The sequence below is a fragment of the Falco naumanni genome, chromosome 4, assembly GCF_017639655.2.
Source record: "Falco naumanni isolate bFalNau1 chromosome 4, bFalNau1.pat, whole genome shotgun sequence".
In the NCBI taxonomy this organism is placed as follows: domain Eukaryota; kingdom Metazoa; phylum Chordata; class Aves; order Falconiformes; family Falconidae; genus Falco; species Falco naumanni.
The window spans coordinates 32,476,191-32,491,127 of record NC_054057.1 but is presented as its reverse complement, the minus strand read 5'-3'; the positions used below and the strand labels follow the sequence as shown (position 1 = coordinate 32,491,127).

General features: G+C 39.6%; 1 protein-coding gene across 1 annotated transcript in view; it reads left to right on the top strand.

Annotated features, from left to right (window-relative positions):
- SCIN (scinderin) overlaps positions 1-14,937 on the top strand; it is a 50,301-nt gene that overhangs the window by 28,690 nt on the left and 6,674 nt on the right. Inside the window, exons 5-11 of the mRNA XM_040593222.1 lie at positions 5,510-5,602; positions 8,051-8,183; positions 9,876-9,964; positions 10,162-10,377; positions 11,546-11,667; positions 11,849-11,939; positions 14,386-14,556. Coding sequence (XP_040449156.1) covers positions 5,510-5,602; positions 8,051-8,183; positions 9,876-9,964; positions 10,162-10,377; positions 11,546-11,667; positions 11,849-11,939; positions 14,386-14,556 — 915 coding nt within the window. The remainder of the gene's footprint in view (positions 1-5,509; positions 5,603-8,050; positions 8,184-9,875; positions 9,965-10,161; positions 10,378-11,545; positions 11,668-11,848; positions 11,940-14,385; positions 14,557-14,937) is intronic.

The window sequence follows — 14,937 nt, the reverse complement described above, 5'->3', positions numbered from 1 at the left end:
CAAGGCGAGTGTGTAATGGCATCTGTTGTTGCTCGAATTGCTAGTGAGAGGCAATTTCAGGCAGAAATCTTGCTGGCTACCTGGGAGCAGTTTAGTGAAAAGATATGTTCATCCCCTCACCTCTCTGCTGGACTTTTTCCTTTTACTGGCTACTAGAGTAGATATTTGAGTCAATATTTATTTTAGAGAGAGAGTCCTTGTATTTTTCTGTGCTTTGAAGGTTAATAAAAATCTAAGCCTTAATCTATCAATGAGTTCGTGTGGTGAACATGGTTAAGACCTATTGTCTTGCATGGAAGGTTTATTCTCTGTCATAGCCTACACGTTTATGGGAGCAGGATGTACTTGCTTGTGTTAGAGCATGCAAGAAAGTAAATTATGAGCTACTAATCTTGATTGTTTTCCAAAAGTATTAAGTAATAAAACGTCAGGCCCACAAGACAGCTTTAAGTTATGTAAGTGTCTTGCTTTTCTTTCTCTTGCTCTTAGCATATAAAGAGAGGAGTGTGAGTATTTTTGACATCAGATGCTTGGGATCAGGGCCACAACAAATAGTTCAGTTTCAGACTGAGGAACTTAACCCAAACTGTGTATAGTAAGACGAAACACAAACACAGTGCTAGTGTTAGTGTATACAAGTTAAGTGAAAAAACTGGTTTTCTCTCTTAATTAACCTTCACTTGACATGCTCTTCAAGTGTTGTTTTCCTAGTTGGATTTTCAGCCTCACTGAACTCTTTCAACTTCTTGCTCCCATTAAATCAATATCAACTATTCAGTGATGCAGAGCTGGCTTCTCCAGTTTTGAAGACAATGTTTGATACATTTCTTCTTCTGATGAGTTTATTTTAAATTATTTACCTTGTCACGTTCCTACAGATTTAGAAACCTTTTGTTTGTGATGTCTTTTATTCTTTTTGAAGGGAAATGGAGTAGAATTTCACTTGTCATTAAAAACTTTGGCTCTGTTTTCTGCAATTCTCTGAAGGGGTGTAGATATTTACAAAGAGCTTGTGCATGTAAGAATGTGAAAGAGGATTATGGTTTTGCAGACAGGATGAGCTACATTGTGAGTAGCTCCAAGAGTGAACTTGGAGAGTTGTAGGGGAACTGATGTGCTTTTGGTTTCCACTATGATATTCTTGCACTAACCTATGAGTGTCAATGCAAAGGTTTAATACAACTTAAAAAACCAAACCTTTTTAAATTAATGCTAATCAACTTTGTTATACTTCCCATAGACAAGATCTAAAGGTATGGAGTTAATGAATAGTTTTTCTAAAGCAACACTAACCCAACAGTCTGATGCTCTCATTGAGAGGTAAACTGGCATGAGGCTATAGCCATGTGAAGCAAGGTAGGCTCTGCTGTAGCCTGCTGTGGGCATGTGTTATTCTGAAATAGCTGTGAAGCAGCTTGAAGCTGTGAAGCCTTGAGGGGTTAAGCAGCCTCACATATATGGTAAGGTTAGGGTGTGCACACGAGAGGTCATTGCAGAATAGCATCACTACACCTGTGTGCACCTTCACTGAGGCCAGAGCTGCTTGTGCTTTTCTCCAGGACTCTGGTAAACCCGCATGCAGCAAGCAATGATGGGAGAGGATAAGCATCATTCTGTGGTGGAGCAACAGAGAGTGAGGGGTGGTTTGACACGGTAATCTGTCAGTGGCAGATAGGGTGAACTGATACGACGAAGTCTCTGTGGTTTGGAAACCAGCAGCTGCAATGAAAGATGCTAAGCCCAAAAAATGAAGAAGCTGGGAAATGGGTGTGTTTTCAGGGCCCCTAATCATTCTTGAGATTATTTCTACTGCAGTAAAGAACAAAAATCTTAATAATGATTTTAAAAGTGGTTTCAAAACCTGCATGTACCTGTGTATGTATGAGAGGTGTGGTTTGAAGTTGCTAGTGTGGTTGGACAGCTGGGGAAAAGTGTGATGAGGCTGTTTTCCATTCCCAAGAGAGCACTGCTATTTTCAGGTGCGTAGGGTGGATTTGTGGGTCTGAATTCTTGGCAGATTTGTGAGTCAGGGTCTTGAACTTTAGAGCAGCCTGGGAGAGCCAGCCTAGGGCTGTCAGTACACTGGGTCGTAAGATGTAAAGACCCAGTGGAGCAGCCTGACTGTGTAGGGAGAATTATATGAGCAAAGTCCTGTGTATATAGCTACCACAGGATTTGTGTGAAACTAAGAGTATATGTAGGTAAGAATCACAAGACTCAATGTTCTTTAAACTATGTGTTGATTTAGTCATTTTATTGGGGAAATTTGCTGAAAAGCTTTGGGAACCTTTGACTATAGTCTCAGCTGGCATGATTTGCTTTCTTTTTGGTGCATCATGTCTGGTGAGGTGCCTTGAGAGCTGCAGCTCAGCCAGCCATATGCTTAGATAACAATATAACCTAATTCCAGCATAGCAGTTAGCTGTTGTTCAATACACACTTCATAATCTTATTGATAAAACTATCAGTTGTCATAACATCCAGGCATATGTGTGGCTGCACGTGGACTCAGCTGTGCCACGGGACTTTGCCTTAGAAGGAGGAAAGATAACTTCTCTGGAAGGTGTTTCTCTGGGACAGAACTTAACAGTTTTTTCAGCATAAATTGCTTTCTGGTTAAGCACAGAATTTTTCCTTTGGTGATTTGTCTCATCCTCCAGTCTAGAAAATAAAATGGCTGAAATTAAAGCATGTTGGGAATGACTTAAGTTGTTCTAGCAATACAGAAGTGTACTGGCTACATGTATTTCATATATTGAGTATATATAGTGCACACTGAATCTCTTCACAATTGGTGTCTTCGCATGCCTTAGGTAATTTTAAACTTGTATCATCTTCTATTTTTGATACTAACATACACAGCTATACACACCCACTAGTGATTCAGCTCAAGGTTTATTCTAACGGCTGTGTTGGCTGCACAGCCCTCCTCACAAGTCCTGGATTTTCTTACCTGGTGGGAGGAGAAGCACATCTTTTTCCTTCTTAACAAGGGTCAGCAAAATACCAGGATCTACAAGCAACTGTGACTTCAAATGCAGGAGAAGGAGGAACCCTCAGGACCCTTCTTTGTTTATTTTGGGGCTCATCTGAAAAACTGCAAAATAATTACAGAAATGAGTAATGTTCCTTTTCTGCTCGCCAGTGCTGAAGTACAGAGCTAGCTTTGGCCAGAGGAGCTACTGTGCAAGCTGCTGTTTAGAGAATTGTGAATTGATTTCCCCAGAATCACCAGAATGTCTCTGCCCTTTCCAGGGCTGTTCATCTCATACCTGTAACTGCATCTGCACAAGGGAGGTTTTGACCCCTGGCTCTGTGCCAGTACTGAAGAACTGAGATTTTCTAAGATAAGACTTAGGGACTGTGACAGTAATTCTCTGTGTAGTTCAGAAAAGCGTTCTACATGCAGTTTCAAGATACCAACGGGTCAGACCAGCAGTCTAAACTGTGCTGGGGCCAATTTTAAAGCCCAGTTTTTAAATTATAGAGGCTGCTTGGTTTAATTGCCACCAGAGAGGAGCGCTTAGACTGCTGTGATTAGAGGGGCTGCTTCTGTCAAGATGCATTTACAAACACCAACAGGTACTGCTTCGCTTTGTTTAAAAATATTTAGAGTAGCACTTTCATAGCTGTAAAAATTATATATATAATTTTAAGAGCAATTTATTTTATATCACTTTAAGCAACTTACAACGAAGCTGCAGAATAATTGTGGTGCCACAGGTATCCTATATGCATGGCAAAGGAAAACACTGACAATAACTGTATCGGGAATCACTGTGTATGTGTGTGTGGTGGTGGGGTTCGTGTATTTTTTTTCTGGAAATACCTAATTAGGCAGAGAACTAGTGAGTATGGACTTCTGGAAGTTTTATTAACAAGACTCTTTTACCCTCTTGTTACTGAAAGTCAAATGTAATAAAACCCTCAAACCTATTCTATATCTGTTCAGGTAAAGAAGTGTGCCTGTTACTTGGCAGTTTTCTGACCCTTGCATTACAAAGGCAGCATTATTCTTGGTGTTCTATAGCTTGCGTGTAGGCTGCTGGTTAGCATGAAAACCTGGGAAGGGAAACATTTTCAGAAACCATGTGCTGATATGCCAAATATACCCACTGGTTTTAGCCATTCACCAGCATGGTGGAACTCTGCTATGAACATGTAGTCCTGCTTGTCCTATACATTGGTAAATCTGCAGCCATTGTGGCATAAATTCAGGAAATGCTGAGTGATAACTACTGAAGAGCTACAACTAACATCTTTCTTAAACACACAAGGTGTTACTTTTTTGTCTTCAGTGAGTACAAGTAAAATATTTTAGCATAAACTGTAACAATCACACTTAACAAGGCGTGCTTTTTTTTTTCCCCTTTTCTATTTTACTGGTTTTACCAGGTCAGGAAATTCCAGATGGCAGATTTATATTAAATATTTAGGCTGTATTTGTTTTCCAATTTCTTTCCAGCTATATCCTTTGTTAGGCTTCCCTGTTATCAAATATTTACAGTGGTTTTGCATGTGACTCCATGTTATATGCAAATGCACTGTGTCAATGGGAAGGCTGGCACTGCCCTTGGTGCTTGATATTAATATGTACTCAAATGCACTAATTACTACTACCTTCACTCTGGGACATAGTTACATAGAAATCCATAACATAATGGATGTAACTTTGGATCTAGTCATGTATGAATCATTAAGAAAAGGTCATTAAGAAAGGGTAACTAAGATCTAAAAATGACTATCTGACCATAACATACTCTTGATGAACCTCTGTAAATTTCTCATAGTGATAGTTGTTATGACTTTACCAACGGTGGAAAACTACTATGATGTAAAACAACTACAGCAGTAAAATTGATACTCCGGTGGTAGAGGAAGAAAATGTTTTTCTCACCCCATAATTTTTTTTAAGACCTTGGCTAATTTTTCCTCTTTAAAATGGATTTAAGAATCTAATTGTTAAGATTTTTTAACTCATAATCCGGTATTTTATATTGCCAATTTAAATATTTTAAAAGATAATTTCAACTCATATATTTCACTTTGTCTGTTTTAATCTTAGTATTGATTAACATTTTAAGAGTAGTTTTAATCCAAAAATTGTAAGATGTGCTTGCTGACAGTTTAGAAGTTACTAAAAAATGGGAGGAAAAGGGGAAGACAGACTTAAACACACACATAGAACAGGATTACATAAACTTTTCTGTTCTGTGTATTTGTGTGTCTGTGTGTCTTTTGAAGTTTTTCTGTATATATAATTTCCTATCCTAGTCTATAGATGACCAGCAAGTTGGCTTGCAGGAAAGACAGCACACAGATCTAAAGCTGCTGTGGATCTGACAGTTATTTAAAATTACCCATATATTTGTGAACAAGTCAACCCATGAGTTTGGTTTTAGATTGGATTATATGCAAAGATGGTCCCAATCTGATTGATTACGGGGACAAAACACTTCAGTTTTAAGTATTTATCTCTCTGCATTGAATTTGTTATTCACTTGTACAGGTCTTGGGTAGCAAGCCAGCGCTTCCCGACAGTGATGATGATGATGATGAGCTGGCTGATATTACAAACAGGAGAAGCGCTAAACTATATATGGTAAGTCATTTATATTTTTTTTGGTTAGGTACACTCAACAGTATTCATACACGTAGTGCCCTCATATATGGAGTTCTGGCTTCAGTTACAGAACTGCAGTTGTGATAGCTGATTTGCAGCCTATGGACAAGTTTCTCAAAGCACATCAATCAAGACAGCCCAGGTAATTTGAGGGAAAAAAGACTGACTAGTTATATTTACTTAGGAAACAAGTTAAGCATGGCCTGTGAACACTCAGTGCAGGTCAAAGAATAATTGATTGGTCTTGCATTAAACTATTATTTCCTGTCTTCTTGATTTTAACAGTGAGAGTTTTAGTAGCCATAAATGATTTAGTTATTCTTAGTAGAGTTTGAAAGAGGGATAGTGATGTTATATTTTATATATAAATCCAAAAAAAATTGAATGCAAAACTCCTTTCTTTTGCCCTTTTCCTCCTTCCTCACCTGCAATGGCTTAACGCTGACTAGGACGGCACGACTGCCAGAAAATTACCTACAAACAAACTGGATTAAATATTTACTCCTTTTAAATCATTAGGAGTTTTATTATTATATTCAGTGAAGTTATGATTTTTCCTCATGTTGTACTAGGTACACTGCTCTTTCCTAGAAAAGGCATGGAATTTATTCTTCATATCCAACAATACAGTATCTTATCTATATACAAGGCTATACAACTATTTCTTTTTGTGAAATAAAACCCCCAGACTTTTTCCAGGCCTGTATTTTCTCTCTTCAGTCCCCATTTTCTCCCCTTTCTTTCGTATTCTCCCACTTGAGAAAAGAAGAGAGTATTTGGAAAAGGGAGATATTTTAAATGAAATGTAGAAAAGACACTATCCTCCCCTCTCCCAACAAAAAAAGATTATTTTCCTCTGAAGACTGCAATAATACTTTTTGACAAGCTGTCATTAGCATTGAGATCTGGACCTTCCTCTTCAGCACTTTGCGCTCTGGCTCATGCAGTAAGATTGCCTTGTGTGACGGAAAAGACTCTTTCACTGGCATACCATGCACTGTCTTCCCTTCCCAATAGTCACTTAACAAGAAGGGTTTGGTCAACAAGCGGCAGCGCTCTGACAGCACTAAGTGCTACTGGATTTCCATGTGTGTGACCTTTTAGGTGCCATTTAGAGTAGCTTCGAAGCTTCTGGGAAGTGTGAGAGAAGGTGAGTCACTCCCTCCATAGCTCCTGCATCCCACAGACCACAGCAGGATGGAGCCACCTCTCTGCCTGTTTCGTGATCCTTCCCCTACCCATGTATGTTACTGGGGTTTACAAGAAGCCTGTATGAGGTGATCGTTGTTGCAAGGCCATTTTTAGTCCTTGTCTATATGCTGTGTTAAGGTGCCATTAATCATTCCTTTTTGGCCAAAAAATCTGGCACATATTTATCTTTGTAGCAGGCTTTTGAAGGGAGGGGAGAAGAAAAAGAAAGCCTGCATGTATGATCAAGACTATTATAGTAAGACAGTACTAGAGAAAACAAAAGTGCTGGCAGTGAGTTTTGGAATCCTGAGAACTCTCAGAAAATTCTGTGGATATCTAGTAAGTTCCTCTAAGTACACAGGTCCTGCTAACTATAGCCCTGTTAGCTAAATTTAAATGTGCTACAATATAACTGTGAGTGTCAAAAGTCAAGAGCCGGGTCTACGCTGAGCCCTCACAGTAGGTATAACAGTTGATTTTTATTTGTGTATGCAGTGGTAACTTTCCTCCATTCCATACAGATACAATGATGTATTTAAAATTAATATTTAATTCTGAAAGGAAAGAAAGACTGCTAGAGAAGTTTTTACAATAGTAATAATTTCTTTTCAGTAGTACTAACTGGTCTTTTCAGTCACGCAGGAGTGAATTTTAAAAGGTTTTAAAGGTCTATATGATCTGACAGTGGTGCTAGAGGTTACAAAGCAGATTGTGCAACAGATCTTATATTACAGTTTCCAACTAAAGAACTGTAGGTATTTCACTTGTTAATATCAGTGTAGGACTATTTTATTATAATTACAAATCCTCATGTTCAGCATGTGTATGTACCTTTGGCTTCCGTGAGGGTTGCTTGGTAGCAGAAGATGTCACCTAGGGACTCCACTAGTTCAGCTGAGCATACAGGAGGGGCTGAAAAAAATATGGATTTTTAACTCTGAGGTGTTCACTGAATGAGCAATCGAATTGAAAGTGGAAGAGAAACTCATATATTTTAAGAAGTTGTGATACAGGGATCCAGCACACTCTCTAAAATTAACACTACATCTCCCTCTGTTGGATGTGAAATGAAATGAAACAAAAAAATCAGCCTACCTTACTTTCCAGCAGCATACAAATTTCATATAGTCATTTATATAGAAATAGGCGCTGATTTTTGTAGTAATTTTTGGAGCAGAAATTAATTTTGTTACAAAAGCCAGAGTTGATCTAAATTTGAAATGATACCTTTCTTAGGTGTCAGATGCAAGTGGATCCATGAAAGTGTCTGTGGTAGCAGAGGAAAACCCCTTCTCCATGGCTATGCTTTCGTCTGAGGAGTGCTTCATTTTGGACAACGGTGCTGCAAGGAAGATCTTTGTGTGGAAAGGTAAGAGATCATTTCTGTTGCAAATGCAGAAGCTATGCAGACATATCTAAGGAGTTGACACAACCACCTCGGTTCACTAGCAAGAATTTAATACTGGCTGGATGCAGTACCCTGCACACAGTTCTTCCTTGGTGTGGTCAGTGGACAAGGATTGCTCACTTGGTTCTGGCAATTTTTAAGGTATCTGTAAGTCTGAGTGCTTAAATGCTTATTTAAATGGAAATTACAAAACAAACATGAAGAATTCTACAAGTTCTGTATATTGTCATCAAATCCATATCTTCTGCGACAGAATCTAGACACTGAAGGTTTGATAATGGGTAGATATTATATTTCCATACATTGCTCCACAGAGGTGTGAAACTGAAAGGTGTATCTCCCACATATTAACTAAAAGCATAACCTTGCAAATACTTTGATCCTTCTTTTTTCCTTATGAATATTTCTCTGTGGTATCACCAGTGCTTGTAGGAGTGTCTGCAATTGCTTTGACTGAATATTTCCCAGGAAAAGACTACTACTGGGGAATTATGCCTGGACACCTTGTAGCTGTTGTGGTGCTGCCATTGCATCCAATGCTAAATATCCTCCCGTTTTTGTCTGAGGCGGTGTATTAATTATTCTGTGGCATTTGCATTACTTTTTACCATGTGCAATAGCAAATAATTAATCTATGCAGCTGTCAAACTGCTGAACTCAGTCCAGGAAGCACTGTAAGCATTTTGCTTGAAACTTCATTTTCAGTTAGGGAAACATTTTGGGAGCTTCGTGCTCAGATGGCCTAAGGTCTGCCTGACCCCCTGATTCCTGGTTTTCACTCTCTACCTGACAGCTCCTAGAAGAAGCAAGCCAATAGGATCTGACATAAAATACATAAAATACAATTTAGGCTCTTTGAATGTGGCCCTGTCTTTGTTCCTTCTAGATCCTCACTTTGCTACTGCTGGTAACAATAATGTGTTGAAAAACCCCATTAGACTGTGATTGTCACCCTTGCACTGGGAGGCTGCAGTTATTGTCTCCGCTGGAAATCCTTAGACCACTAAGCTGAGGAGTGTGAATTACTTTGCTAATAGTCTCATTCGAAATGGAATACAATGAATAGCTTATCAGCACATCTTATTAGACTAAGAGGTCTTTGGAGTGTAGTCATTGACAGCCAGCTGGGACACAAACCTGATACAGTGTCACCCCACAGAGACTTTCAGAGATGTCTAACACTGAGCAAGACTGAACAAGGAGCGATAGGTGGGGAAGAGTGGTGGTAAATTGCACAGCCTAGCCAGATGAAATGGGAGTTTCTTTTACTAGGACTGTGATGCTCCCTGAAGAAGTGAAGGCAGTTCTGGAGAGCAGCTTTATTCACCACGTTGCAACCCAGCAAAGGAAGTTCAGAGAAAAGAGCCAGGGTGTTCTTGTACCTCGAACCAAAGTAGATATTAAGAATAGCATACACAAAGCAAAAAACAGTGCTCCCTTTTCAATTACTTTAACTGTTTTCAGAGCCACTGAGGTACTGTTTTGGCCGTTCAGCTTTGTGTGGATCTTCTTGCTCATGCTATGTCCAGCATTTGTGTTTGTTCAAGACTGAGAAAATGTTGAAGAGAACCTAGCTCAAGGACGTCTGTGTTTTGCAGGATCTGTGAGCTCATTGCCCTTTCCCATGTATTGTTATCCTTCTGTTTTAACCAGGAAAAGATGCTAACCCGCAAGAGAGAAAGGCTGCCATGAAGAATGCTGAACAATTCATACAGCAGATGAATTATCCTGCCAACACACAGGTGTGATCTGTTTATGAGGTGATACCAGACGAGCGTGAGCTCTGTTAAAGACTTTGCTCTTAAATCAGCAAAAAAATATTTTTAAGGGCTTACAAGACAAAAGGGCAATATTTGACTAACATATAATTCAGAAAAGTTTCTGTTCGAGTAACTGTCAGTTTTGTTTTCCTACATTTCATGTGTCTTCTTCATTTTAGATTCAAGTCCTTCCTGAAGGAGGTGAAACGCCAATTTTTAAACAATTTTTCAAAGACTGGAAGGATAAAGATCAAAGTGATGGCTTTGGCAAAGTGTATGTCACAGAGACAGTGGCTAAAATTGAGCAGATTGAATTTGATGCTACCAGGTTACATGACTCTCCGCAAATGGCTGCCCAGCATAACATGGTAGATGATGGCTCAGGAAAAGTAGAGGTAATTTTTGTGTTGTTTTAAATTGTATTCCACCTACCTAATGTATTCTGTTACTTGTAATGGGATAAGCTGCTACTCTATGTTTTGCCATTTACACTGTTGTGCAGTGTTACTTCTACCACCAGAAAAGGTACTTCAAAGTAGAAAGTGAATCTCTTTGTCAGCTATATGCTGGGACATGGTTTTTTTTTGGTGCTTATGAAAGATGTTGTACCAGTCTTCAACAGAAACCAAACAGCAGAAATATTTCCCCTTCTGCTCAATACCTTTTTAAAGATAGACTTTAAATGTGATTTTTAGGGAACACAACTTTTAGCTTGTACCAGTTTGAAATCTGGAATGGGAGGGCATGCTCTTGGAGTGAGAAATTCATTCCGTGTCTTTATATATGCATCCAGTCTGCTTTCTAGAGGATGTCCCTAGTGTGTGTCTCGGGTAGTCTTGGTAGGTTTTACAGAGAAAAAGATGACTGTACAGCCTTTCTAGATCTATCCATAACCTACTGCAGGAATATCTTTGGACTACACAGGACTGGTTTGGCATTGTACCAACACAGCCTGTTGAATACAGGTCTGCATGTCGAGATTCTGGAAGAAAAAGAAGGGATAAATACCTGTGGTCTCATTGGTATATTTTCTAGGTTTCTAATCTCGTACTTGGGCTGGTCTGTAGGCTTGAGCCAAAGCAACTTAGATCTGAAGCATTTTTTGCTGTACATTTTAGTATATATTTGGAGAGCAGTTGTTAACTGAACTGAGCTGTAGTGAATCAAATAGGAAGAAATTTGCATGACTCTGTTATTTGACTGCAGTGTGCCTCTCCCAAATTATATGATAGTTCTACAATGAATCATGATGTTGTGCCGTTCATGTCATATTGTCATCTTAAAATGTTAAGAAATTAAGTTCAACGTAGCATTATGAGGTGATCATATGGCATTAAAGCACCAAGACCAAAAAAAATGTACTGCAATGGCTTGTTGATGGTCATTATTCATTCAGTGGGTGCAGGGTGTTTCTATCTGCTTCATGAAGAATCCTTCCTGGTCTTATTCTGTAATACCCGGGAACAAAAACAAAGGTCACTCAAGGGATGACACAGTAAAAACTCTCCTTGAAGAGTCGTAGGATGAATTCAGCATTCTCCAGTGATTTCTCTGTTTCCCCAGATCTGGCGTGTGGAAAGCAGTGGCAGAGTTCCTGTGGAACCTGAGACATACGGACAGTTCTATGGTGGTGACTGCTACATTATCCTCTACACTTACCCAAAAGGGAAGATCATCTACACATGGTATGTTTGGTCGGCTTTGCACAGACCTCCAGCTGTGGATATTATTTTATGCTGACTTTATGGCCTTTTGAGCAGAACTACATGTAAATGCAAGATTGTTTACTGTGTTTGTCATGCAGTATATGCTGTAGATCATTTTCAAACTGTACTTAACCATTGTATTTCTCCTTGTCTTCCTCAGGCAAGGAGCCAGTGCTACAAAAGATGAATTGACTGCATCTGCATTTCTGACTGTTAAGCTGGATGATTCACTGAACGGTCAGGCCGTGCAGGTTAGTGTCTTTTGGATAAAATTCCACAGAGCATCAATATATGCAAATTTCAGTGAGAGCTGAAAGGAAGGGGGACGTAGTCTTTGAAAACTGGGAGCATTGACTGCTCATGGTCTGTATCGAGCCAAGCACCAATGGGCTCCTTCTAAAGCCACCAGAGATTTCCCATTTGAATCCTCCTTTCTGAATGTAGGTGTCCAAAAGAACACAGATATGACGGAACCTGAAACTGCCTTTTATTTCCTTTGAATTTCACTGTCTAAAAATCAGGTTTTAGTCCTGCCTAGCCTTAGAGACACTCTGTACATGTTCAGTGGAGACTGATCATCCCAGGGCAACTTGCTCTGAAGCAGGTGTCTGACAGAGCCATAGCCCTGTGGGAGCTCTCCTGTCTCCTTTTGATTATGGAAGAAGCTGTGATGTTTAGCCCAGACAAGACACCTGACTTTTAGACGTCCAAAACTGGGAGACAGGAAAGCCACATGACAGCCAGAAGGGGAGAGCCTGCCGGAACCGTGCAACAAGGTCTGGCTTGTCCCTGCCTTAGTGAGGAATGTAACTTGGGTTTTCCCATCCTATGGTGCTTGCAGCTCCATGAAAGCAGGAGGTATATCCTCACTTGCAAAAATGGGGTGTGCAAGGGCAAGGTGCAGGACATTGGCAACTAAAAGGTATGAGGAGATAAATTAGTTTTAGTATGACTCGCATGTGAGTTCTCATCACGAGTGAGGAGTGCTGGGTAGGTAGAGAGGTGAGAGGTCTCTTTTCACCCAATAGCTAGAGCTGTAAAATGACAAGAGACAGGCAGAGATTTTCTTAGCAGTAGGAGATAATTCCGTGATTCTCTTTTCTTAATTACCAAAGTAAAGGACTTCCCCCACCCACCAAGGTACAGTTAATTTAGATGGCAGACCATACTTTTAGCCATTAATCAGTTATGATTTATGATTGAAATTATATTAAGGAAGGATTAGAATGCTTCTAGGTAATTACTGCCTGAAATATTCCTAATACGTGTTCTGCATTTGGACAAAGTCCAGCACAATATGGTGCCGCCTCACATCCAAGGCCAGTACTAATACTACAGTAATAATAATATTACTAACAACTGCAATAATACGTGCCTAAAAAGTCTTTTTATGAAAACTGAAGGAGATCCATCTCACTGCAGTGGACATGATACAAGTACTTTTAGCCTGCAGTGAGTTTAGGAATATATATATATGTGTGCATATATATGTATCTATACATATATACGTGCGTGTATATGCGTGTAAGCATTTGCATGCCTGTACGTGGCTACCTGGAATACATGGTATGTGCCGAATGTCTGTATTGCCGTTGTTGGCAAAGTTTAAACGTACTATTTTTTGTCACTAGATGGCACTACAGTACAAATAACTACTGAGAAGCCGGTCCCCTATTTGTTTTGCAGGAATTTGTTTCCCTCAGCAGGGTGTTTGTTTGTTCGATTTGTTGTATTTTTACTGGGTGGTTTGTGATTTTTTTATTATTATTATTATTGGGTTTGTTTTTGGCATTTGTAAAATCCTGCCGCAGTTTGGCACCTACAAGTACACGTGTCCTAGGGCATCCTTTTCAGTTAACTGTACCAGTTTATCCAGTGGTGAGATAAGCAAAAGCACCTGCTCCTGCTACCCAGTGCTGCCCCGGCCCTGCAGCCCGGCTGCCTCCGCCCCGGCTCCCAGCAGCCCCAGGTCTCGTCGGGCAGGGCTAAAGTATGTCGCATTCCCTATTTTTCCTTTTCTTTCTGGGACCAAAAGGCGGGGAGCCACAGCCCTGCACCTTGGCAGGTGGTACTGTTATAAAGAATAAATGGTTGTATACAAGTAAATTGTATCATACGTTAACCTAAAAGTAGTCGTTCTTCATAGCTCAGTGGTTTTTGGGGGATTGCAGTAAGATCTTTTGCATCTGTAATGGAAGTTCATTTTTGTCATCCATGTTATCCTCTGCAAGATAGATTTGTGCTCATTTTTATCATCCTTCTGCAGATAAAATACACATAGAAATAACAAACAGGGTAAACAACCATTCTCTTCTGCTTAAATACAGGGCACTTAAAATTACAAAGGTGTTTTTTCAGGGGAATTAAGTCATTCTATAAAACTCTGTGAAATGACAGTTCTTTTGAAAAAGCAATTACCTTATTACAGTAGATAGCAGCCATTTTAATCAGCTAAACATTATGTTAGAAGTTTGGATCTTGCCTTTGTGTCGGCATGATTGACAAAAAAATCTCACAAATGCTCTAACTTTAATGTGTCTGGAACTGTATTTTTAGATCTTCTCAGCTTGTGACTTCTCATTCGTGCTAACATACTTAACATTATTGGCTAACATCCCCTATGCTACTCAACAATGGCCAAAAATAACTACCTGTGTCCTTTTGTTTCTTTTATTGCATTTCTATATGTATATACAGATCCGAGTCAGCCAAGGCAAAGAGCCTGCACATTTACTGAGCCTGTTCAAAAACAAACCACTTATTGTCTACAAGGATGGGACATCCAAAAAGGAAGGTCAGAAACCTCCTTCGCTCACACGGCTCTTCCAAATCCGCAGGAACTTGGCAGCCACTACAAGGATTGCGGAGGTAAGGTCACCTCCTAAGTAAACCAACTATTCCCCATGGGAAATGGTATAGCTGCCACAAGCCTCTCCGACTAATCTTGTTGGGTAGTCACATCGGGTGGGAATTCAGAACTCCAAATCAAATCTGCTTTTTGTGACCAACCCATCTCATAAATCAAAGAGAATATGCTGTAACTATGTGCAACCAATCTACATTTTTCAGAGGCAACTGTATGAAAACACGTAGCCAATAGTCACCTGACAAAGAATTGACAAGGAATCAGCAACCCTTATAAGATAGCGTTTCCTACTGCCAAACAGTCCCAAGTTTTGCCCCTCAAGTCAGTTTGCTGTCTCAGGTTGAGTTCTTTAAATTATATCAGTATAAATCTAGGAGAAAAAA